Below are 27280 nucleotides of genomic sequence, written 5' to 3' on the forward strand. Positions count from 1 at the left end.
TGCATCTGTGTTCAAGAGATACTGGCCTGTATTTTTTTTTTAATCCTCCCCCATCCCGCAGGTTGGTATCAGTGTACTGTTGACCTTGTAAAAGAATTAGGAAGTGTTTCTTCCTTCACTTTTTGGGGAGAGTTTGAGGAAAGGTATTAAATCTTCCTTGAATATTTAGTAGATTTCATCAATGAATTCTGGTCTTGGACTTCTGTTTTTGGAAGAGGTTTTTGATTACTCTTTCAGTTTCCTTACTAGTGATTGGTCTATTCACATTTTCTATTTTTCATGATTCATTTTTGGAAGGTTGTATGATTCTAAGAACCTATCCATTTCCTGTAGATTTTCTCATTTGGTGATATATAGCTGTTTATAATAGTCTCTAATGATTCTTTGTATTTCTGTGGTATCTATTGAAGCTTTCCTCTTTTCTTTCTAGTATCAGTTACAGTCATGTACTACATAACGTTTTGGTCGACAATGGACTGCATATATGACAGCAGTCCCGTAAGATTATAATGGTGCTGAAAAAATCCTATTGTCTAGTGGTTCAGTAACCATCATAATGTCTTGTAGTGCTACATATTACACCGATGCTTACCATTGTTTTACGATTGACTAGTATTCAGTACAGTAATTTGCTATACAGGTTTGTAGCCTAGGAGTTGTAGGGGAACAATTTGTTACCTGCATATATGTATATTTGGCATGAGGATTATTTTAGGCTGGTTAATTTTAAGAAATGGCAGACATGGGAGGAGCTCTGAAAACCTGGTAGAAGTTACCCTTTGTGAGACATTTACATTTCTAAAGGAAATCTCCATTTGTAATGATGTCTCCCTAGCTGTACCAGGAAGAAGGGGATGACCTTACCTGTAGAAACTCTTATCAGTGTAGAAGGCATTGACTTAAATCTGTATAACCTTACCCTTGTTTACTGTGCTTTTCTTGATAACCGCCCATAACTGGCTCTCCTCTACCCCCAACATCTTTTGTCTTCAGCTGAAGATGGTATTTAAGGTGATGGCTTCAGCAAATTTGATGTGTTTTCCTAGGTCTCTTCCATGTATACATGTTATTAAACTTTTATTTGTTTTTCTTCTGTTAATTTTTCTTATTACAGGGATATCTTAGCCAAGAACCCAGAGTGTAGAGGGTAAATTATTTTTCCTCCCCTACAGCGCAATAGGCTTTACCATATAGCCTAGGTGTGTAGTAGGCTGTACCATCTAGATTTGTGGAAGTGCACTCTATGGTGTTTGCACAATGACAGTCACTTAACAATGCATTTCTCAGAATGTATCCTCATTGTTAAGCAGCACATGACTGTATTTGAGCCTACTGTTATTTTTCCTTAATGAGTCTAGCTAAAGATTTGTCAGTTACGTTTATCTTTTCAGAGAACCAGCTCTTAGTTTCACCAATCTTTTTTATTGTCTTTTTAGTCTATTTCATTTACTTCTGCCCTGATTTTTATTATTTTCTTTTCTTCTACTGACTTTGGACTTTGTTTTTCTTTTTCTGGTTACTTTGGGCATATCAATATAAGGATGTCTAAACCTGTAGAGAATTTTTATAAGAATTTATCCAAGCCAAACTGATGACATTGTGAAAGCAAGAGCTCAGATGCTCTGGTGAATGACAGGTTTGTAGTTCTTTTTATACATTTGGAATTAAGGAGAGAACGTAAGGAAAATTACATGAAGGTGAGAGGAAACAAGGCAGGGAAATTTATGATCGAATTACAGAATAGTTGACAAGATTAAGTGCTCCCTTGAGGGTTGTTATGCTTCCAAAGTGTCTGAAAAGATGATTATTCTGGCATTTCAAAGGTGTTTTAACCTAGATGCACAAGAACAATGGACAGGGCTTGCAAAGGCAAAGATGAACCTTTTTACTAAAGCAGTAGGTAGGCCTGGGGTATAACTATCTACCATGACTGCCCTGTTAGGAATTTAAGATCAGATTACCCTCTGAGGTGATTTTTAGTCACTGAACTTGTCAGATTTATACAGAGCTCTTTTTTGTTCACAGGTATATGATTAGATTATTTGAAAATTTTCATGTTTCTTGAGGTAGACCTGTATTGCTATAAACTTCCCTCTTAGTACTGCTTTTGCTGTATCCCATAGATTTGAGTATGTTTATTTTCTTTTTCATTTGTCCCCATGTATTTTTTAATTTTTTCTTTGGTTCCTTGTTGACCTTATTATAGTCATTCAGTAGCATGTTTTGAATGTCCGCATGTTTTTTATTTTATTTTTTACTTTTTCTGGTAGTTGATTTCCAGTTCCATACTGTCGTGGTCAGAAAGATACTTGATATGATTTCAGCCTTAAATTTGTTGAGACTTTGTGTCCCAATATATGATTTATTCTTAAGTATAGTCCATGTACAGTTGAGAAGAATGTGCATGCTATTGTTTTTGGGTGGAATGTTCTGCATAGATTTATTGAGTGCATCTGATCTAATAGGTCATTTTTAAGGCAACTTTTTCCTTATAGACTTTGTCTGGATGATCTATCTATTGATATAAGTGGGATGTTAAAGTTCCCTACTACTGTGTTACTGTCAGTTTCTTTAGGTCTCTTGTTGCTTTATATATTTCGTTGCTGCTATGTTAGGTGTATATATTGATAGATGTTATAAGTTTTTGATGGATTATCCCCTTTATCATTATATAATGTCCATCTTTGTCTCACCTTTTTTCGGGTGGAGTCTGTTTTGTCTCATGTAAGTATACTATATCTTTCTTGTGGCTGCCATTTGCTTGGAGTATGATCTTCCACCCCTTTTCTTAGAACCTATATTTGTCTTTAGAGCTGAGATGAGTTTACTGCAGGCGGCTTATAGTTGGATCTTTTTTTTTTCCCTAACCCCATCCAGCTACTATGTCTTGATTGGTGAGTTCATCCCATTTACATTTAGGGTAATTATTGATATATGAGAGCTTACTACTCTTGCCATTTTATCTTTTGTTTTCTGTTTGCTCTATATCTCCATTGTTTGTTTCTTTTACCTTGCATTTGTCTGCCGTTTTAGTTTGGCGATTTTTTTCTATAACATTCTCCCTAGTTTCCTCATTTTTTATGTTTTCAATTTTTCTTTTGTGGTTACATGTATTTTGTAAAAATGTCTCAGATAAAACAGCCCTTTTTCTGCTAATAGTGTCTCATCTTCATTTGCCTATATGGTTTTTGTCCTCTTCTTGCTCCCCTTGTTCCCTTTTTATGTTTTTGTTGGAACAAATTGTCCCTTTTTTTATTGTGAGTTTGTTACCAAAGAGAAGTAACTACAGTTAATGTATTTTTTCCCCTTAACCTTTAAACTAAACTGAGTGATTAACATCCATTTTTGAAGTAGCTTTTCAATATTCTGATTTTATTTATCATATTAATCAAAGTTTTGTATTCTTTTGCCCTTTTCATTTTAGGTAGAAGAACTCTTTCCAGCATTTCTTTTAAGGCAGATGTAGCGGTGGTAAACTCTCTCAGCTTTTGTTTGTCAGAGAAAGCCTTTATTTCTCCTTCATATTTGAAGGATAATTTCGCTGGATAGAGTATTCTTGACTAGTGGTTTTTATCTTTTAATATTTTAACTATATCATAAAAGGAAAATTCTATAATTTGGACTTCTTTTTTACCTTGTTATAAATTGGAATATAGATTAGTTTGTTATTTCAGGGCATGACCCAACTTTTTCTATACCTTAGTAAATGGCAGAGCAACAAGCTGAAAGAACTTGGGGTTCTAAATGACCATGGAGAACAGAGAGCTGTCTTGCCAAACTGAACTCGGAATGCTAATCTAAGAGAAATAAACTTAAGTCCAGTATTTGAGAGCTAATTTGTTGTTACAGCTTAGAGTTGACTATAATATAGTGTCTTTAATAGAGCATAAATTCTCTCTTTTTAATGTATTCAAGTTAATTTTCCTCCATATGGTTTGTGCTTTAGAGGTCTTGTTTAAATGAGTCTTTGCCACCCTGGAGCTACCAAGACATTCTTCTATCTTATGTTAGATTTGTAATATCTTTACACATAGGTCTTTAATCTATGTTGAATTCACTTTTGTACATGTTGTGAAATAGGGATCTAACATTTTTCTTAAAATGGAGTTTTCACAATTCCACTTATAAACAGCGCATGCTTTTCCTTCTGATTTGTAGGTCATCTCTATCGTGTTATTGTCAGTTATGTTCATCTTTTCAGAGAACCAGCTCTCAGGTTCCCATATATCCATGACTCTGCTGCTAAGCTCTCTTGTTTTGTTTTATTACAGTTTTTGTTTGTTTGTTTGTTTGTTCGTTTGTTTGGCTTAGTAAATCTTACTATTTAATAGGATAAGTCCCATACCATACACTTCTTTTTCAAACTTGATTGAACTATTTTTAGACCTTTATTCTTACATAGGCATGTTAGAGTAAGTTTGTGAAATTCCTTGAAAACTAAAACAAAACTCCTGATTTGTATTCGAACTAACTTCCTAGGATTTATAGATAATTCTTTAAGGAACTATCTGTAAATATGGTATAGTTCTCTATCCATTTGGACTTTTTCATGAGGTAATTGTTTTTACCCCATTAATGTTCTGTGCCTGATCTTTAGGTTAATTCCTAGATATTTATCATTTTTATGGCTATTGTGAATAGTACCTTATTTCCAAGTATATTTTCCAGTTCACTGTTCTGGTATAGAGCCATGCTATTGATTTTGTAAGTTGATTTTGTATCCTGCAGTCTTTCTAAACTCATTTATTGTAATAATTTGTCTACACCATCTGCTTTATCTCTTCCTTCTACCTCTTTTTTTCCCTGTTTTATTATATTAGTCAAGTCTTCCATTAGTATGTTGAACAGAGCCTCAGTGGGCATCATTTCTTGTTTGAATCTTAAATGAAATGCTTCTGATTGTGTTTAAATAAAGTTTTACTGGAATACAGCCTTGCCATTCACTTATTTGTTGTCTGTGGATGCTTTTGTGAAACAGTGACAGAGTTAAGTAGTTGTAGCGAAGGCCCCGTTGACACAAGCTTAAAATATTCGCCACCTGGCCCTTAAAGAGAATTTGCTGACCCCTACTTGAGATTGTCTAATAAGGTAACCACTGTGTCATAGAGACTTTTAATTTTAAACTTGAATAAAATTTAAAAATTAGTTCTTCAGTCACACTAGTCACATTTACATGCTCAATAGCCATATGTGACTAGTGGCTACCATATACAACTCAACATTTTAGTTATTTCAGAAAGTTCTGTTGTACTTTTTGAGCTACTCATGAGTTTTGGTTTTGGTTTTGCCTGATGTTAAAAGATAGATTGCTTCAAGTTTTTCACTAATTTGAATATGTATCCCAATGAAAACAGTGAATATTATCATACCTAAACCTTTTTGTATGTCTTTCTTTATATCTTTAGAATAAACTCCTAAATCAAAAGAATAGATACTTTTCAGGCTCTTAATACATTTACCCAGTTGAAGCTATTTCACATTTTTACAATGTAGAATATGTGCTTATTACCTTGCCAGTGTTGGATGATATAATTTTTAAAATCCTTACCAATTTGATAGATAATGAAAGTTAATGTTTTTATTTTTATCTCTTTATTTGGTAAAAATTGAACATTTTTTCATATAGTTAATGGACATTTATATTTTTTTCTAAATTTTTTGTGCATAGTCATGTCTACTTTTTCTTTCTGAGCTTATATAATAAAATTTTTGTGTATTTTTTCACAACTATTAAACAGGCTTTGTATTTAGAAAAGAGTCATGTGAATATGGACGAATAAAGCCCATGATAGAGATTGCTGAGTTATAGGTCCTTTTTAATAAATGATTGTTGCTAAGTTTAAAAAAATAAAAAGAAATTTTTATATTTTAACTCTTCAGAGTACAACAGAAAATTGTATCCATAAGCCATTTGAAGAATGATTGATACTTTGAACTGTTTTTTCTTTAGCTGGGTTATTTTGCATATGTGGATAGTTAAATCTCTTATTTCAGAAAGAAGCCCATATGTTATTTTTTTGTGATTTATTAATTTTTAATTTAAAAAATTTTATGACTGAAGAAAGGTAATTTAATATAGTGGTCCAGTATCTATAATTTTTTTCCAGTGTCGTTAGACTATGTTTTACATAGAGTTATTTCTCTTTTAGTACTTATCCCGGTCTAGGAGGCAACCCATCTAAACATATATAGTGATGTAAGACAGGTGCACAGTCATGTATGTACTTTCTCTTCTATGTACCTGAGCTAACTGCAAAGGTTTTTAAAACAGTCTCTCTTTTAGTCAGATATCTGTCTGACTGCAATTCAATGAAACAAACATTAAATTGATTAAAATTTTTTTTTCTCTACTCAGAACAATGGAGGTAGTAGTAAAGACTAAGAAAATTGAGTTGTAGTGTTTCTCTTGAGTCTGCAATTTATGTTGCCTATACTTGATCACATCTTTATAATAGTGTGTGTGTAGAGGAGGTGGTGTTATATATTATTAGTAAATATAAAATGGACCAGGCATTTTATATTCTTTTACTTCATGTTTATTTCTTATTTTCAATTAAAGCTAATAGAAACCTACCAACTCTTAGATTAAACATGAAAAATAAAAATGTTGACCAAATATGGCTCCTCTCCCACTCTTAGTGCTATAATACATAATAGACTCTCAGAACATGTTCACTGAATTAAGTTGAAACATTTGCAAGGAACTACTACTTCTGGTTTTTTAAAATATATTTTCCTGAGATTTTTTTCTTTCAAAATAGAAAGATCAGTATGGTGAAATAGCAGTGTTGGTACTTTTAGGACAGAATGTTTGCATTTGGACTGATTAACAAATTGAACTATTTTTCTTTAAGATAAAGGCTCTTCTCTTACAGGGTGTAATTTTTGTCTTCCTAAATTGAAAACTAATGATGAATTACGGTTTTAGTAGAAGGCACCATTAATGAATACTTTCTTGTATATTCTGTGGCCTGGTCTTCAGGTATAAAATAGAATAATTGCCTGCCTACTAATTTTGAAAGTAATCTGTTAACAACTATATTGTGTAGGTTTGGTCACATTCAACCTTAATCATTTTTTTAACAGCTGTTTTTCCTTAGGTCACGACTTTCAGGCTAGATTATTATGTGGCAAGAAGTGAAGTGTTTTGTGATATCTGTTCTATGTACATTCCTTTAATGCTAAGTGAAGAAAAGTCAATTTCAAAATGATTCCATTTATTTAACATTCATGAAGTAACTAATAATTATAAAGATAGAGAACAGATTAGTGGTTGCCAGGGATTAGGGATGGGAGATGAGAGGTGGATATAGCTATAAAGGGATAGCACAAAGGAATATTATGGTAATAGTACAGTTGAGTATCTTGAATGCGGTGGTAGTTACATGAAGCTCTACATGTTATAAAATAGCATAGAGCTATACACATGCACAAATGTGTGCATGTATAACTGGTAAAATTCGAATAAGCTTTGTGGTTTGTACTGACATCTTACTTCCTGCTGTTGATATTGTACTCCAGTTATGCAAGATATTAACATTGGGGAAGGCTGAGTGAAGGACTTCCTTGTGCATTTCTTTATAACTTCCTGTGAATTTATATTTATTTCAAAATTAGATTTTAAAAATATACTTTTTTGACCGAAACTCTCACTCCAAACCAAGATAGTTATTAAAGGCAGATGTCCATTCAGTTGACCTTTCCTTGCTTTCAAGTCTTACCATCCAATTATTGTAGCAGTAGAGCAGAGGACTCCTTCAAAGAAGTTCTTTCTAATCTGCTTATGCTCTGGGACATTATATTTTATAATTAGTTCCTAGTAAAACCACTCAGTTCTAGAAAACCCATTTCTAGCTATGCCATAGCTCCCAGAGTGAACTACTCAAATGTATGCATCCTCCATTTTCCTATGTATTGATATACTGAATATGAAACCTTAAGAAACCGTAACACAGAAAAGAAGACATGTACAGCCTTTTAAATATTTAAAAGAATACATTTTCCTATTTCCATAGATGCAAATAGAATCATACTGTTCAACTTTAAATAAATACCAATCTTATGTTTTATTAAGCACACTGGTAAATAAATATACTAAAAAGTGGAACATGATTTACGTGCTTTTCTGGTGAACACTTTGGTTTAGCTGTAATACGCCAAGGAAGAAAAACCTATAGCTACTCGTTTCCCATATTTAATTTTAATTTGTTTAAATATAAGCATTTCCTCAAGCCCAATGTTCTTAAACATGAGCATAGTGATAATATAATTATTCTTCTAAACAGCTAACTCTTATTGATCACTTTGAACCAGATACTTGCTAAGCAATTTTAACATATCATTTAATCCTCAGAGTAACCTCATGAGGTAGGTACTATTATATAGATGAATAACATACCTAGAATAACACAGCTAGTAAGCTTCTTCCTTATACCATACTGTATGAGAAATCTAAAGTTCAATATGATGAAGCCTTCCATGACTTATGCAAGGGCATCTGCTTTTGTCATTTTTATCTTCTCTCGTGTAACCTTTTTATGGAAACCAGTCTAAATTAAAAGTTGGGTCTTGGGAGTGGCTCCATAGTGTAGTGGTTAGCACATCTGCTTTGCACGCAGAAGGTCCTGGGTTCATGCCCCAGGTGGAGACACGGACCATACCCCGGGTGTGCCAGGCCCCGGGTGCGCCAGGCCCCGGGTGCACGCCATGAGTATGTGGGAGGGGACGCCCCACCTTCAAAAATCCAGTTCTTAAGGGGAAATGGCAACATCCATGGGTCAGGGGTGGAAGTGGGGGAAGGGGGAATTAAAGAGGGGAGAAAAAAAAGTTAGGTCTTAAAATCTGTACTGATATTTTAAGGATATCTCTAAAAACTTGGAAAGACTTGACCTCTAAAATCTTATTGACTCTGCTTTTTAAATTTTACTGGTTATTATCTCCATTGTGACTAATTTCTCATATAGATTTTAAAATATCATTTAGTACATTTATTCATTTTTATGTGGGATCACTCTTAGAGAAACGGCTTAAAGTTTTACTGCTACCCTTCATTTTTAACTATTTATATGTGTATATGTGTTTAAACAAGTTGTTGGCATTTTAGTCATCACCTTTAATTGTCAGAGTTCTTTTAGCTAGAAAACTGATAATCAGATGAGTTTCAAAAGATAATCCCTCCCTGAAGTTTTCAGTTTAGGTTCAGAGTTAACCTCTATACCCACTGATGCTGTTGGAATTCCAGGGATGTAAGTCTGTCAATAGGATATGTAAAATTACTTTACTCCCTCTGCTCCCTCCATTAACTGATTTTTTTTCAAAGGTCAGACTTCATCCTTCTAAACAGCTGTAAACATGGAAACAAAGCCTCCTGAGATGTCTCAAAATATATATACCTTATATTGGAGGAATCCTTCCCAGTCTGCTTATTCTACATTATATAAAAGTCTAAATATAATAGCCTTGTGTTTTATTTTTCCAAGTTCGGGAAAGATAGTTGCGTTTAAGTTGAAACAACCAGTTTTAAAGTGACAGCAGGTGAACTGTGACGCACTGGAGGAGAGATATGCTTATTATCATTATCTGATATTTTAATGTTTATATTGATATTCTAATTAGCGAAAAATATGTCATATAAGGTGACAGGAAATTTGAATTTACTGTCTAAAATATCCTTAGTTCTTTGACTATACACTTATTTTATTCAGTGTTCTATTACTTGTATGGCCTTTGTGTATTAACTGTATTTGTCTCCATGGTCATAGGGAACTAGAATTAGGTTTGTTTATTTTGTTCTGTTTGTTGCCATGAAAAACAAAGGAAGCACCAACTGATACTATATAGCTGAAAACAGCAAATTCCAGTAGTCTGGAGAACTATAGTCCTATGGCTGAGGCTTATATTTTTAATTAAAAATACATTTACCAAATAGCCTAATTTTTTTTTTAAGACAATTCACATACCATAACATTTACCGTTTTGAAGTATATATTTCAGTGTTGGTTAGTATGTTTACAAAGCCTTATACTTTTAAGGAAACATTTTTACTTAAGTATTCTAACTATATTTCTTTTCTTAGGTGTAAGTCTTTACTTTTGCCCATGTGGTTACTACTTCCTATACTCCTCTTGCCTTCTCTTGAATTCTTTTTGATTTGTCTAATATCATACCTCTTCTGGGCATGCTTTCTTGATTCCTCATACATTTAGTTTCCTTGTACTCTGTGCTCCCACAGTCCTTTTTTATCCCTTTATTATATTACTTATCACACTTATATTATAATTATCTCTTTAGTTATTTGTCTTCTCTTTCAGCCCATTTATCTAGGACTGTTCTTGTTTTTCTGTAATCTTCAGAAGCTGTAACAGTGCCTAATGTGGTAGGCATTTCAGTACACATTTATTGAATGATTATTACCTTAGATAGTTCTGGCTGCCCATAAGCCTTAAACATACACTAAGAGCTTGATACATTGTATTCAGTGGTGAATATTAAAATAAGTGCTTTTGTTGCTGGGAATAATACCATTGTAGTATTTGAAGGAACCAACCCATTCTCACCTAATACATACACACTCACACATTCAAACGAGTACACAAAGCAAATTGAAATCCATAGAGGTTGAATGACTTAATGGTCAAATTGGAACTAAAAACCATTACCTCATTTTGTCCTATACTATTCTGTTATCTCTTACACCTACAGCTTAATCCGGTAATTTACAATGAAAGTTCATTTGTTTCCAGAAGTTTAGGAAAAAGACTTTAAAAATGTTAATTTAATTTATAATATTTTTCTGTTTTTAACTATAAGGAACTAGTTGCCAATTAGAATATTAGAAAGAAGTGTTAAACAAAACAACATTTTTTTGTGTTCCAGACCTCCGTGAGTGAAAGCCTTCAGAGGGAAGCTGCTAAAAAGCAAGCAATGAAACAGGTAAGGTCAAAGAGTAAGTTAAATGGATTTGGTGAAGTATTTCAGCTTACATTTCTAAGTATCAGTTTTGGTATCTAGGTGCTAAGTCTAAACAGAATAGGTGTGTATAAAAAAATAATTTTATCTTGACCCTTGTTTTTTGAAAATGTAAGATGTTTCTTGATTTATATAGATCACTGATTTCTTGTATGAATTTTAAAGGAGAAACCACAATGAAGTATTAGCTCTTTATTGCTGTTGTAGATTAAACCTATTTCTACTTTCAGATGACTCAGTAGTCTGATAGTAGATTACATATGATCTAATAATTCCTACTAGTGAGTTTACTTGCTAAAAAATCCTTTACAACCAAAGTGATTTCACTATTTTATAATTATTTGAAATTTATCTACCAAGAAAGGAGAATTTCAGATAATTTTAATAGACTTGGTAGCACCTCGTATTTATATAGTATATTTCCAAGCACTTTTTATATACATAGGTTATCTTTTTATAAATTCTACAAACTTCTTAATAGTCATTAAAAAAATCTGAGACTTCCAAAGGATAAATTACCCCTCATGATCACACAGCTAATTACAGAAGTAAGCCTAAAGGCTTACTAATTTTTCTACTGTGACACCAATATATCTTAGATTTAGCTGCTGCAGAACATAGTGAAATTAAACAGTGGCAAAGTCCTTTCCTTTCAGTGTGAATTCTTTCCCCCTCTACATTTTCTATAATTTTTGGCCTATTTCTCCCTCATCTAACCAAAATCCAGCATAAGGATAAATTTGTTACACACATTCTTTGTGCCAGACATTATAGCAACTACTTTCTAAGAATTATCTTTAATTCTTACCGCAATCCTGGGATAAATACCCTTTTGATCCCCATTTTGTAGTTGAGGAAATGAAGGCAAAAAGAATTTATGTGACTTTCATGAGGTCTCATACTTAGTAAATGGTCAAGATATGTTCAAACACAGGCAGTGAAATTGCAGAGTCTAAGCTTTTAGCCACTGTGTTTTACTGCCTGGGGAATGGGCACAGAATTCTATATTTAGTTATATTAAGATATTTTATTAGTTATTTTAATTATTTTAGTTATTTTATTTATCTTAGTTTCCTAGTGTATTGTGTAACTCAGCAGCCTCAAAATGATTTAATACACACAAAAAATCATAAACTGTGATTAACATAAATGCTGGAGTGCTTTGAGTCCAAATTTTAGAGCTCTAGAATTTTGGAGACACCATCAAGTTCAACTTCTTTGCTATATAAATGGGAGAATTAGTACCAGAGAGTCTGGTAACTTCTCCAAGGTCATGTAGGTATCTTATTTTCTAGAGTTCTTTTGACATTTTTGTGCTGCCTTTTCTTGGTCACTTAAAGCATAAATCTCAAGTCTAATTTCATTCTTAACTCTGGCTTGTTCAAAGCCACTTTTTCTGTTTAGTGAGATTTTTTCATGATTTGCTTGGAAATTGTAAATGCTGCTTCCGTGCTTCTAGTACCTCTAATCTGCCTGCTGCTGCTTTGCTTTCCCACCTATACCTCCTACTTTTCACCTTATTCCCACTTGGATGTTTCAGCTCTTATCTTCTGCTTTGATCCCAAACTTTTATCATGAAGAATACTAGCTTGATTGCATGTACTAAATCTAAGAGGAAAATAGTAAATGTTGTACTTTCTCTAATAGACCACTTTTTTCTTTCTTTCTTTTTATTGTTTTATCTGAACCTCACGTGTTCAGAACTGATGACATTATTATTGTCATCATTGGAAAAGTATCATTGGAAAAACTTGACATGTCATCATTAAATATAATATTTTTTATAGGTCTTTGTGTTGTCAAGGAAGTTCTTTCTAATCTTGATTTGAGATTCTATTATTTTTTTTAATCATGAATGAACTGTGTAAAAAGGATAATACTTTATGACCATGTTTGATTCATACCAATAAAGTAAGGTCGGTGCAACTTTAGAAAAGTCCCATTGTAACGTACCACAAATGTTATAAACCCAACATAGGCTTAAGGTATTATCCTTTTTATATATCATTGCATTTGGTGTACTAAAATTTGATTAAGGATTTCTGTATAATGATGAGTTTTGCATAAGTGAAATTGGCCTATAATTTTTCTTATTTTTCACTGTAATTATCCAGATTGAAAAAAATATAAAAATCTTACAATCTCAAGGTTTGCTGGGTCTTAATGAGCTAATGATAATTGTTTTATAAATTTGTTTCTACTTTATTAATTTATGCCATCACAAATTAATGTTCTCTTTATTCTGCTTTCTTTGGGTTTATTTTGTTATTTTTTTAACTTTTTAGGATGAGTACATAGCTCTCTTTTTCAGTCCTCTTTCTTTTCTAATATATGTATTTAAAGCTATACATTTCCCTCTAAACACTGGTATCTCTGCATCTCACAAATTTTGGTATTTTTGTTATTCAGTTCAAAATATTCTCTAATTTACATTATGATTGCTTTTTTGACCCATGGGTTATTTAGAACTTAATTTCTAAACATACAGGGGCTTGAAGTTACCTTTTTTTTTTTTTTTTTTTAACATGATTTCTTTGTGTTCCAAGATCATGCATTGTATTGTTTCATATCTTTAAAATGTGTTAAGATGAACTTTATGATCCAGTAAATAGTTTTTATAAATATCCTCTATGCTTGAAAAATGTTCTGTATGTTTCCATTAGGCCAGTTGTGTTAATCCATATATAGTCATACTAATTTTTTTGTCTGTTCTGTTGATCACTAAGAGGCATATGTTGAAATCCCCTACTATGGTTGTGGACTTGTCTATTTTTACTTAGATTTCTGTTCAGTTTTTTGCTTTATATATTTGAGACTGAAGTTAATGACTTATTTCTACACAAGTGCTCTCCTGCTACTTTCCCAGTAATATAAAGGCATGTTATCAATTAAAATAGCCCTGCTGTCACTTTTCCCTTGCTGGTGATTATTTCTTGTATTCCATGTTTTCCTCTTTCAGTTCTCCAGGTTGGTTTTTGGGAGAGAGCAGCAGTACTAATTCACCATGTAGGCAGGAGAATCATTGTTTTTCCGAGGTTAAAGTAAATGTTGAAAAGTAAGAAAATTTAAAAAATGTTTATGCCTTACAGTAATATTCCAGAAAGTTACTATTCAAAAACCCAGGAATATCAGGTTGATTCTTTGAATAATTGTAATATCACCGTGTCACTTAAAAAATATCCCTCTTTGCACATTGCAGTAGGCTATGTAGCAATTCAAGAAAAAGTTAAAACGTGTGATCTCTGTGCCTCAGGAATTTACAAGCTGGGACAAGAGATTAAGATTTGTGAAACAACTAGAAAGTAATAACATCAAACATACTATTAAGAGCTAAATATTGCAGTATAGAATGTGCCATCAGAAAGAAATCATTGGGGGTAAAAGTCCTCCTGAGGACAAATAGCCTCATTTAAGATTAAGAGGTAGGGTTTGAGCTGGCCCTGAAACTCTAGATAAGATTTTGAAAGCAGGAAGAACATTTAGATAGAAGGAACATAATGAACAAAGGCAGAGGACTTTATACAATTAAAATTGCAAAAATGTTAATTATAAAATGTCCTCATTTTTCTGTTATGTTGGGAGCTTTTTAAAAATTATTTCCTACCATTTGGAAACAACTAAAAATGATAAAGTTTAATATGTAATGTAATAGAGGCATCTTAAAACCAAGATTAGATGTTTCTGTTATACCATGGACCTTTTGACCTTTTTATGTGAATAATTCTATTAATGTACACATGGATAAATAATAGTGAACATTTATCAAACACTCTGTCGGGTTCTGTTCTGAGTGTTTTAAGTTTATTAAATTATCACTACAATAACTCAGTGTAGATAATTATTTTCATTTTTTTTTAGATGAAGAAATCTGAGGCACAGAAAAATCATTTGAACCTGCCAGAGTAGCTAGAAAGTATAGAGCTAGGATTCAAAACCAGGCAGCGTGGCTCTGGAATTGTTGTTCATATTTTTTGTCTTAAAATGTGATTGATATAATTTTTATGATACATTTCTGATTTATGATCCTGTCTCAGTAAAATTACTTAGACTTTTTGTGGTATCTCTTAGCTCATATTTTTGAAACATGTTTAATTTTTTTTTTTAAGACCAAACTGGAAATCCAGAAGGCCCTTGCAGAAGATTCTACTGTATATGAATATGACAGTATTTATGATGAAATGCAGAAAAAAAAAGAAGAAAGTAATCCCAAATTGCTTTTGGGAAAAGACCGAAAGGTTCGTAGCTACAAATACAAACTTTCTTTAACCTTGACTTGTATCTTGTATCTTAATTTTACTCCGCATGAAGATGATCTGAGAAAAAGCTTTAGGTATTTGAAGTATGAAGAGCCCCTAGTTCCAGTTATTCTAAATTGAACTTAGAACCCAGGAAGCCCTACATTTAGTATTCTAACAGGAGCAAGTGAATCATCTCACAGCTTTGTAAATTTTGTTTTTTGCTTTAAAATAATTTTTAAAGCAAATAATTTTTGCTTTGTAAATAATTTTTTGAAAAAATTTTCATAGGAAGTCTTTGTTCTGATCTTGTTTATCTTTGTGTTTTATCAATCTTCTCATTTTTTTTATTGCTTCCTACCTGGTAACGGAATGATCTGTACACATATGATTAGATTTTTAGTTTGAAAAAATTAGAAGGCAGGGAGAATTGAAATAAGTTCAAATTTTCTATCATTCTTTCACAAGCACAGATTGATTTTTAAGGATGTTTGCATCTTACAATATCTACCAATAAAGTGGCGTAAAATTAAAGCTACCATTTTAAATAATCATCTTTTAGCTAATGTGAAAAACTAGTAGGAACCTTTCCAATTCACATATCTGTTGAAGAAGTATTAAGATAATACCACTAAAAAGCGTGAGAAAAACGGAAAATTACTTATTTAGTTTGAAATTAAAAAATAATAAAATAGCACTTTGAAAATTTTTTGTCTTTACATTTAGATATTTTTGGAAAAGAATTTTAGTTTCACTCTTGCTAGTCAGTTTTTTAAAATAAATTTGTTAATTTAAATTAGTTTCAAGTATACAGTACATTGGTTAGACATCTATAGTGGTCATAAAACGATCTCCCCAATTACTCCCTCCCTCTCCTGGCCGTCCACTTAGCCATCATATTAATGCTAACTGCATTCCCTCTGCCATGCTCCCCATCCCCATGCCCAACTATCAGCTACTAATTTGTACTTCTTTAACCCTCACTCCATTCTCCCAGCCTCCAACCCCTGTCCCCTCTGTCCATCACCAAATTGTTCACTATATTTGTGAGTCTATTTTTGATTAGTTTGTTCTTTTTGTTCCTTAGATACCCCATATACGAGTGAAATCATATGATATTTATCTTTCTCTGACTTATTTCACTCAGCATAATAACCTCTAGGTCCATCCATGTCGTTGCATCTTGCTAGTAAATTTATATTGAGGAGATGACAATCCTTCCTGTTTGTATTGGACATTTTAATCTTAATTCATGATAAAAACTAGAATATTAACAATTATTATCTTTTACTCTTTCCTAAATAATCATATTTTCCCGCAGCCCAAATATATTCACAACTTACTAAAAGCAGTTGAGATCAGAAAAAAGGAACAAGAAAAAAGAATGGAAAAGAAAATACAGAGAGAACGAGAAATGGAAAAGGGAGAATTTGATGATAAAGAGGCATTTGTGACATCTGCTTATAAGAAAAAACTGCAAGAGAGAGCTGAAGAGGAGGAAAGAGAAAAGAGAGCTGCTGCACTCGAAGGTGAAATGGAAGAGGGAGAGGGTAGAAGGAAACAGAAGCGGCAGAATTCTGCCCTATGGTTAGCCGTTTGCTCTGTCACTGAACTTTTAGATTATAATGTTATAGTCATAATTTATGTATATGAATAATGGTATACAATATAATATTACAGGAGATTTTAACTAAAAACAATCATATTCTCAGTAACTATTACATCTTTTGTTTAAAACTATGGTCATTATAAGTCGTTGCCTTGGAAAATGATTCTAAATGTAAAAACATTGATTATAAGGCATAATACCATGAAATTTGTCAGAAGCAATATAAACTGAGATTTAAATTCTAGCTATATTTTCTGGGATGAGAAAACTAGTGGCATATCAACCAAGGAGCATCAACTGTGCATTTAGAAAAACAGTAACATTAATTCAAGAAAGAACAAAGACGTGCAGAGGCCAAGAATATCATAGTGCTTTCTACTCGTCATTTTCAAGATCTAAGTAAAATATGTTCCTATAAATAGCTTAATTGGCAAGTGCTCATCAGTTTTAAGTGGAAGTAAACCAAATCTGTAAGACTTGGTCTAAGCATGTACTGTGTGTTTATCTAGAGCACCAGTCAGCAAACTTTGTGTAAAGAACCAGATAAGAAACATTTTAGGCTTTGTGTATCATACAATCTCTGTTGCACCTATTCAGTTTTGCCTTTGTAATGCGGAAGCAGCCCTAGACAGCGCTATATTCCAATAAAAATTTCTTTACAAAGATAGGCAGCAGACCAAATTTGGCCTATAGGCTATAGTTTGCCAACTCTTGATCTAGAGAATAATTTACACACTGTATGTTATATACTCTATTCTTGTAAAACTGAATTGCATTTTTGCCTCGTTGAATATATTCTCACTTTTGCTTTCCCTCTTAGCACGTTTGGATGTAACCAAGCAGAAAGATCTCAGTGGATTTTATAGGCATCTATTAAATCAAGCAGTTGGTGAAGAGGAAGTACCTACATGCAGCTTTCGTGAAGCCAGGTAAGATGTGACATATGGAATATTTAGAAGAAAGATACTGCTCATGATCTGTGGTTGTAAGATCATCTTAACCTTCTAGAAGATAGAGGATTGTAGCATTGCATGTTGTTTTGTTAGCCGCACCCGACCTAATTGAATGGATAGGGATTTACAGTTTCTTAATTTAAAAACCTATAGATTTACTTCAGGATCATTTTTATTCTTCAGTAAACCTACACACATGTTTAGGTACTATATAGAAAGAGAGATGGTGTATTTTTATAAGTAAAACCCAGCCTCCATAAAATGTAAGGTTTACATATCAAGGGCTGGAAATGTATGGCTGTTTAATATTAAAAATAAAATTTTGGAAAAATCTAAAATATTTTTATTTCAAATACTCAGTTGCTACATTTGGCTAGTGGCTAACCATATTAGACAGCACAGATAAGGACATTATCATTTCTATAGACATTTCTATTAGTATTCGTTTGGAAAGTAAGGATTGGAAGGATTTCAGAATAAAATTATAAAGTACTAAATAAGAATGGTGAAATGATTATGCCATAAGTATATAGCTAAAAGTAGAGGGAGAATGTGTCCTAAACTTGTATTTAAACTTTTTTGGGGAACAGAAACTTTTAGATAAGAGGATCTGAGTCTGTTGCTGGGGAAAGGCAGGAGAATGGAATTAAGGATGAAGAGAAAGAATTAGGCTTATATTTCCCACCTACCCCCCAACTGCTAAGTTTTGATTAAAATATTGATAAGAATTATGAGTCTAAAATATATTTAAAAGTTGAGATTTTGAATGGAGAATTAGTATTTCTATTAAATAGTTGTAAGGCCAGCTATGAAACTTTATAGTGTCTTTTTAATAGTTGTACTTCTCAGAGTCTAATAGAATTCATAATTATTAGTGAGTTTGTTAGCCAAGATAGTTCTGCTAGCAGTTTCTAAAGAACCATAGTCGTTGCTCTCTTAGTGTGATTAATAAGAATGAATGTGTGAGTAATATAAATAAATTAACCACGTTTATTAGCTGGGAAAATGTAGATGATGTAAACAATTGTAGTGTTACTGATTATAATAGCCGGATGGATTCATATATTTCCATTCTGTTGTGATAGGTGCCAAGGGGTATATCAGGATACTGGTGCCTTTTGAATCATAAGAATGTTTATTTAGTGATAGTTAGAATTAGATTTTACTATCATTTTGCTGTGGGGAAAAAAAAATTATTTTCATCTATTTCCAGGACTTTAAATTTTTTGGAAAGAAAAATAAAAATCCAACAAAGAGCCACAACTTCGTGTTGTGAAAATACTACTAAGATCCAAAATGTATCTTACCTTCCCTACGTATTCTTTGTCTGTGCTGAGCAAATTGAAGACTGCACAGATCACTGCCTGAAGATTGTAGTGGTCCGATACAGAAAGGCTCATTTTCTTTTTCACTTCTATCAATGTTGAAAATTCTGAATGGTTATAAAATGCTAGTTTGTATATGTTTACAAGGTAAATAGACATCAGCACCTTTTTGCATTTGGGTAATCAGAAGGTATATATAAGTTTAGTTATATCAGGTATTGAGAACACTTCATTTGTTTACTACAGTTGATAATGTAGCATTCAGTGTTATATTATTTTTTAAAGGTCTGGGATAAAGGAAGAGAAATCAAGGGGTTATTCTGATGAAGTAAGTTCAGAGAACAGAATACTACATGAGAAATGCATTCTCCAAACTGTTGTGAAAGTAGAGGAAAACCCAGATACAGACAGTGACTTTGATGCTAACAGCAGTGAGAATGATGAAATGGAGGAAAATAAAGTGAACTGCAGAAGGGAAAAGGACGTAGAGACCTCTGAGAATGACTCCAGGCATCACAAGAATCAAACCAACTCACGGTCATCTAGTGAAGAAAGAGAGCATGGTACCAAACGCCACACAAAAAGTTCCAAGTCAAGAGGACATGAGAAAAAGGAAGACCAGCACCAAGGGAGACAGTCCAGGGACCAGGAGAACTATTACACTGACCGTGATTACCAAAAAGAAAAGGATTCCCATAGGCACAGAGAAGCCAGTCATAGAAATTCCCACTGGAAGAGGCATGAACAAGAAGATAAACTGAGGGGAAAAGACCAAAGGGAAAGAAATGACAGAGAATGGAAAAGGGAGAAATATCCCACAAGAGAACAAGAAAGAAATAGACAACGAAATGATCATGACCGACACAGTGAGAAAGGGAGAGAGAAGGAAGAGAAAGGCAAAGAAAAGGAGGAGCATATGAAAGCAAGGAAAGAAAGATATGAAAACAGTGACAAATACGGAGATAGAGAAAAACAAGAAATAAGTGTTCAATCTTCAGAAAGAAAGCGAGACAGAAAGGAAAGCAGCCCGAATTCTAGGGCAAAGGATAGGTTCCTGGGCCAGGAAAAATCCAGTAAAATGATAAACATGGAAGAAGACAAAGAAAGAAACCCAGAGAAACCCTCTAGCTCTGAAACATCGCTGGGAGCAAAACACAGAATCACAGAGGAATGCCAGGAGATAGGTAAAGAACAAGAGAGAGCAGACGAGGCCTTGAACAAGTTTGCAAAACGGAACAATGAAGAAACTGTAATGTCAGCTAGAGACAGGTACTTGGCCAGGCAAATGGCACGGGTTAATACAAAGACATATATTGAGAAAGAAGATGATTGAATTCCTGGAACGTGTTGTGTGAACACATAAAGGAGCATGTTAATAGTGGTTGGGAGGGTATTTTCGAAATATATTTTCAAAATTTATTTTTGTTTTAGGTTTAAGTCAAAAGTCAGTCCTTTTATCTTGAATGTTTGAAATGATATATAATATTTACTTACCAATACCACATTCTTGATTGTATTCAGCCAACATAAACAGTCTACTAAATCCTGGTATTTGGAGAATATTAGCTACAGTACAACCATTAAAAAATGATTTAAACAACTCATAATGTTGGCTTTGTTCCAGAAACTGTTTGTTTTATAAATATTGTTTCGGATAAAATTACGTACATTTGAACAATAGGGAATATTGTTATACTTTGTTTTTAAATTTGTATTAAAGTGTAAAATATGAATATATATCTTGTCCTAATAACTTTTTAGCTCAGAGCATACTTGGCTTAACTGAAAATAAAAATAGTGGTGTGTTTATACATGTAATTCATGCTTATATTTTATTTTAAAAGTAAAGCCATTCACCTGTGCCACAGTTTCTCTTATATTTCATTAGAAATCACTTTAATTCTGAAACCCATGCAAGTTAGTAAATTGGTTATGTATATAAATCAGTTTTAGGTAAGTGTGAAAAGATGGAGACATTTAGCCTAAATGAAATTAATTTAAGATCCATTTGGCCTATTTATGAACATGTCTTGTTTATATACCCTAAAAAATATAATACAGCTTATTATAGCTTCCATTCATATATCAAAATAAAACCAGAATATCTGTACTGAGTCTTTGAAACTTACCATTTGAAATTAAATATTATAAATTTTTTCATGGGAAAGGATGAATAATATGGAGAAAATAGTTCTCTAACCGGTCTTCTTCCCTTTAAGAAAGTGCTATTTTTATCTCTCATACTTAACTTTATCATAGTTAACCACATTTTATTTTTAAGATAAACTTTGTTTAATAAGAATATTGACTTTTAGAAAAAAATTGTAATTAGGATCAAATTTAGCATTCATAAATCATTTTATTATACTTTTAAAACCAGAAAGAAAAAGTAACACAAAGCTAATGCTCTTATCTCTTGACTGACACATTAAATATCATTTACATCCTAATACTTTAAAATAGATCATTGATGGTGACAAATACTTAAAAAGCACTGATTCTGTGTGCACAGAGGGATATAGTATAATGTAACTATGAAAAAGCTTGGGTGGGATTATGGAAGACCATGAGACGGACTAAAAATCTTCAACTCTGTTAGAAAATTTGGTTCCTTAAGGTTGTTAGAACTAGCGCCTCATATTTGGAAGATTAACCAGGTATGCAAGAGGGAGACACTGGAGTCAGGGATCTGATAAGCTGTCAATTTCCCTCTTCTAATAGTTGAGACTTTCACAAAGCAGCTTGGATGCTTTAGCTAGGAAATATACAGCTGACCATTGAACAACATGGGTTTGAACTGTGTGGGTACAATTATATGCAGATTCTTTTCAATAACTATAAATTATTTTAACTTTAGCTTCGTTGTAAGAATATAGTATATAATACATATACAAAATATTTGTTAATTGACATTGGTAAGACTTCTAGTTGGTCAATAGTAGGCTATTAATTGTTCAATTTTGGAGGAGTCAAAAGTTATACACGTATTTTTAACTGTTCGAGAGATCAGTACCCCTAACCTCCTCACCTCTGTATTGTTCAGGGGTCAACTATATTACTTTTATAACTAAGTTTGATATAACTCAGGGAGAAGCTGCAAATTAAGGGTTTTTGTCTATTTCCTTCCCCAGATATGACATGTTTTTGCCTCCCTGGCAGGCACTTACCCCTTTTCTGAGAACAGTGCCTTGATTTTCCCTTGGGAGAGTACCCCTTCACTACTCTTAGTCCAGTGATTCAAATAGGGCTGAAGGATTGTCAGCCTGAGCTGTTTAAGAATGGCATTTGTTCTGGGGGCAATCCCTGCACAAAGTGTCAGAATCTGAATGGGTTTTGAAGGCTGCTGTGTAGAGGTAGCAACAGCAATGAAATGTTGCTGACACTCAGGGCAACTGATCAAATAAGTATAAAATATTCAGGGTGATGGGAGGGAGCCAGGTTTCACACTGCGTTAGATGGGATTATAAATATGAAGAGAGAAAACTAAAATGAACTTTGTAGTTTTGGGTTGGATTTGGAAGTAATGGTGTGAACTCTATATATTTTCACGAGAGATAATTATAGATGCAAATGTGTATGTACTTACACATACATACACACTTTAGTTCTGTCCAGTGAGAGTACTTGGTAGCAGTGACACTACTTGCAATGACCAAAACCTACCACCTAGATCTTGGTTTCTAAATACATTTTTCACTAAAAATAAGAAATGGCTGTGGTGGAGAAAGTACATGATGATACTGAGATATCATTCCAGAAAGTAAGGAAGTTTTTTAAGAATTATGGAACATGTAAAAAAGACAAGCCAGCTTGAAAGGACTCTCATTAACAATGTAGGACAATTTGAACAGCAAAATAATAATGGATTATAATCCACTGACTAAAGTATCTGTAAAAAATGAATGAATTAAGAATTAGACTAAAAAATACTATTTAATCACAAAAGAATACAGTGGAAAGCCTGACAAGTGGTTGAAGTTAACATCACCAGTATGGGGACAAATCAAATCGTGCTCTACCTGATCCAGTACAGTGAAAAGCACATCAGTTTCATGATATTTCAGCCAAAATACATTTCCTGAATCTAATCATTAGGAATCAATCATTAAATCAAATTGAGGGACATTCAACAAAATAACTGGCTTGTAGTCTTCAAGTGTCAAGTTCACAAAAGTCAAGGAAAGCCTGGGAAGCTTCCAGATTGAAGGAGGGAAAAAAGACATGAAACTAAATGAGAAGTGTGATTCTGGAATGGGTCCTTTTGTTAAAAAAAAAAAAAAAAACATTGAATGAGGTCAGATTAGATGGTGGTAATGTATCAAAGTTACTTTCCTGATTTTGATGGTTATATTGTGGTTATGTAGGAGAATGAATGTCCTTGTTTGTTGGGAACACATCCCTCATGATTTTCTTTTTTGGATTTAGAATCCGTGTATTTGGTTTTCTATAGATGATGATTTGAAAGACATGCAAGTAACCTTTGGCCAGCAATCAGAAAACTTAGGTATTTTCTAGGTGTGTGAACTTGGGCAAATCAATTAACCTCTCTCAGCCTCAGGCCCCTCATCTGCAAAACTGGGACAATAACATCTGTTGTGCAGAGCTATGATGATCAAATGGGATATATGTGAAAGCATATAAAGTTCTGAACAAATTGCAAAGAATTGTAAGAATTAGCTTTATAGAAATTTAATATCTAATTCTAGGTGGTTTTGATACTACATATTTGTAAATGATATGCAGTGATATTTTGGGGGGATGTGTAAATGTTTTGACAATGTATAGTTAAGATTTTTAATTAAGGATGTGGAAGGTTATTTTTATGAGAACAAATCATAAAAGTTATTACAGTAATGGTTCACAGTGTAAGGCATTTACTGATGTCTCACAATCCAACTTGGAGCATTTATGACCAAATAGTGAAAAATTAATATAGGGGCATTCTTTGCATCTTAAAGAGACTACTCTTTTATACAAATAAAACTTAAGTTTAAATCTGCCATTAAAGTTTAAAAATGAAATGTTTCATCTGAAAAATAACATTGGTAAATTTCATATTACCACCATTTACAGAGGTGAATAGTGGAAGAAATTTTCTTGTTCTTAGCTGTAAGTAATATGGGAGAAAGTGAAAATAAGGGAAAAAGAAATACCATTTATATAATTTAACTGTAATCTAGAGTTTGAAGCACCTCATTGATATGTCCAATGCACAAAGTATCCTGAAAAATTGTAAGTCAAATCATATTTTATATGCCATTGGAGAAATAACTGCAAATTCTTTAAAGTCCCTAATTTTATCTTTTAAAATATATTTTTTCTATATCAAGTTTTAAGATAGGTAGACCTTTAATATTAGAGTTCAAATAATCTTTCAAAATAACCTTTTTTAAAAATTTTGCAAGTGCTCTTATTTGTTTATGGGAATTTAGGTATTTTAGCATAAAGACGGGATAACTCCTCCCCAAATATTAGTAGTTTGGAATGTCAGTGTTTACAAATTGCTAGGAATAAATTATCTACTATATTTGGAGTCTTCAATTACAGAATTGAAGGACTGATGTTATCTGTCCTCTTCCCTAAGTGTAAAGTTTTTCAGCAGACATTAAAAGTTTTTTCTAATAAGGTGCTCCACGAATACACAGTTTCTAAATTAGAGTTGGCCAGTGAAGAAAATCTATTTTGATAGCTTAAAAAACAAAAACTTACAGTGGTGGTAGCGCAGCTGTTTTGCAAGAATTTTGTGATGTATTGATAAGAGAAAAACCACCTAAAATTCAATGGAAATATTTTGTGTCATTTCCCAAAAAAGACTCCTCTTGAAAAGGTGTTTTGAAATACCTGATGTAGAAACAATACTGAATAGATTCCAACTATATGAAACAAAAGGACAGGCATATCTAAGATCTTATCCTAAAATATCTTTTCCACTGTGGTAAATACCCACTAAACTGATTGAAAGAGGTATTATTTCATTCTAGTAGAGGAAGTAAAACTTAAGTTCACCTTTCTTTAGAAATTTCCAGGTCCCAAGAAGAGCAGAGAAATTAGCTTAGTTACCAGGTTTGTTCCTACCTCTAAAATAGTTATCTGGACTTTAAAATATTGTTCTCTCATTTAAACTTAGAGGCAGTTAAGCAATGAGGGGAAAGGGTGATACTACAGAAAGTAAAAAGAAAGAACAAAAACTTTGAAACAGCCCTTCATGAAACTAAACACAACAAATTTTAATAAATATTGACATTTCTGATATTGAAGAAAAAACTCCTACTGTTTCAAGTGGACCAGAAAAGCTTACTATAGTGTAGGAATATTCCCTATTGTAACATTTCTGTATTTGGATTTATGAATTTCATTCTCTAACATGCTTCTCAAGCAAGCACATTCTAAGCTCACTTTCCTAATTTAGACCCTATGTGAAACTCTCCTTGCATTTTAGATAATGTGTGAGCTCCATGATGGCTTTAAAATATACAACTTCTCACATAGCATATGACTATTTTGCTTTTATTACATGACTTATGGGGACGACCATTTGTGGCGTAGTCTCTCTGAGGAACTTACTGCTCTTCTTCATCCCTTCCTGACAAAGACAGGAGATTGAAAAATGCCTTCTGATTACTGCTGTCTTTAATGATATCTTTAGCACCAGGTGTTGATTTATGAGTAAAGAGACATGCTTAGAAAAGAACTAGGCTCGAATTATACCAGTGGGTAGTTAAACATTATCTAAGATATGCATAAAAGCACAGTTGAGCTATCGCATTCCATAGTTTTAAAAGCACAGTTGAGCTATCGCATTCCATAGTTTTAAGCTTTGCTTTGACAGTGAACTCCAAATCAATTATACAACAGATAGAAAAATTAGGCCAGTCTTTTCTACTTATCAGAAAGAATACAATTCTTCCAGGAGAATAATCTCCCTTTTAAGGAATAGGGGTGGGGTGTGTGAGTTAACTGGAAGTTCATCCTTGCACTTAAATTTTAAGATTAGTGGCATCAAATTAACAAGCTAAGTAAAAAGAATGGTGAGGGAGTGACTCATCTGACAATAACTTGCCTTATTTTGAGATTTCATTATTCGATTTTGGAGCTATTCTATTGATTTTTGAGTTTGTCAGGGTCTTTGCATACATATTCAGATGGGGCAGCCAGGACAATGAATTTAGGTTACACGTTATATGCATTCCATACCACAAATGGAATTAGTTGTAAATGGGTTGTAAGTTTTCTAGAAGAGAGATGTATTCTTTGGACTTCGCTGCATATCAATAAAACAACTTCAGTCAATTGAATGGCCTCCATGTCTTTGTCTTGTGTCTTGCCTATTTCTTGGGAATTTCTTACTAATAAAATCACAAAAAAATTAACTTCAGTACCTAAATAATGTTAAAATTCCATTTGTAGTTTATATTTTTATGTAAATGCTACATTAGATTCAAAAGTTCTTTAAAAGATTATTTTAAAGTACGTCTACCTAAAGCCTTCCTTGAAAAAGTCCATAGTAGTATTGATAAATAGGGGTAAAGTAAATGCAAACTATGCAGAACAGAGATTTTAGATTTTTTAAAAAATCTATTGAAGTTTGAAACTTTTCAAAATACCTATATACTTCCCTTAATACCTGTCTTGTTAACACTGTTTGAGAAGTGCTTTTTAAAAAATGTTATCTTTGGAGACTGTAAATGTGTGTGGACTGGGGAGAATCCATATCTGAATATCTTTATAAAAGAAATTCTTAAAATTTGCAATTGACCACTGAATATGCTGCCACTTATATAACCTCTCTCAGCGTGCTAGAAAGCAAAGAGAATGGAAATAAGGTAACAAGAAAGAATGAAAAAGTAAAGATAATGAAGGTAGGTCAGCACAGAATGTTTCTTAATCTCCCTCATTTTTACCTCTAATACTTCAGGAAACTTCTCAGCAGCTATCATCTATAAGGAAAACATCCTGCTAGGAGAAACAAAGAATCAGAAATAGAAAGATGGAGGGGGAATACAGGAAGGTGGCCGGGAGGATTGAGAAAAGGAAGCCAACAGAACTATAAATGAATAAAACCAGGCCTCTGCTATATGGGTCTTCTTTCTATACAAGACTGTTAGAATTAAATTTGATTTATATAGAGGAAATAAATGATGTAGAGCTAGATGATTGGGTCCTTTTATCATTAACTATGTTTTTATTTCC

The 27280-nt window shown here is 32.8% G+C and overlaps 1 protein-coding gene across 2 annotated transcripts in view; it reads left to right on the forward strand.

The window, feature by feature from the left end:
• NSRP1 (nuclear speckle splicing regulatory protein 1) overlaps positions 1-20952 on the forward strand; it is a 38919-nt gene extending 17967 nt beyond the window's left edge. For both annotated transcript variants that reach the window (XM_039886208.1, XM_039886209.1), the window contains 5 exons: positions 10876-10932; positions 15075-15203; positions 16525-16732; positions 17633-17741; positions 19376-20952. In XM_039886208.1, the coding sequence (XP_039742142.1) occupies positions 10876-10932; positions 15075-15203; positions 16525-16732; positions 17633-17741; positions 19376-20423 (1551 nt within the window). In that variant the 3' untranslated portion in view covers positions 20424-20952. The remainder of the gene's footprint in view (positions 1-10875; positions 10933-15074; positions 15204-16524; positions 16733-17632; positions 17742-19375) is intronic.
• Positions 20953-27280: the final 6328 nt, after the last annotated feature.

Source organism: Pteropus medius, unplaced genomic scaffold (assembly GCF_902729225.1).
Source record: "Pteropus medius unplaced genomic scaffold, Ma_sr-lr_union100, whole genome shotgun sequence".
NCBI classification, from domain to species: Eukaryota; Metazoa; Chordata; class Mammalia; order Chiroptera; family Pteropodidae; genus Pteropus; species Pteropus medius.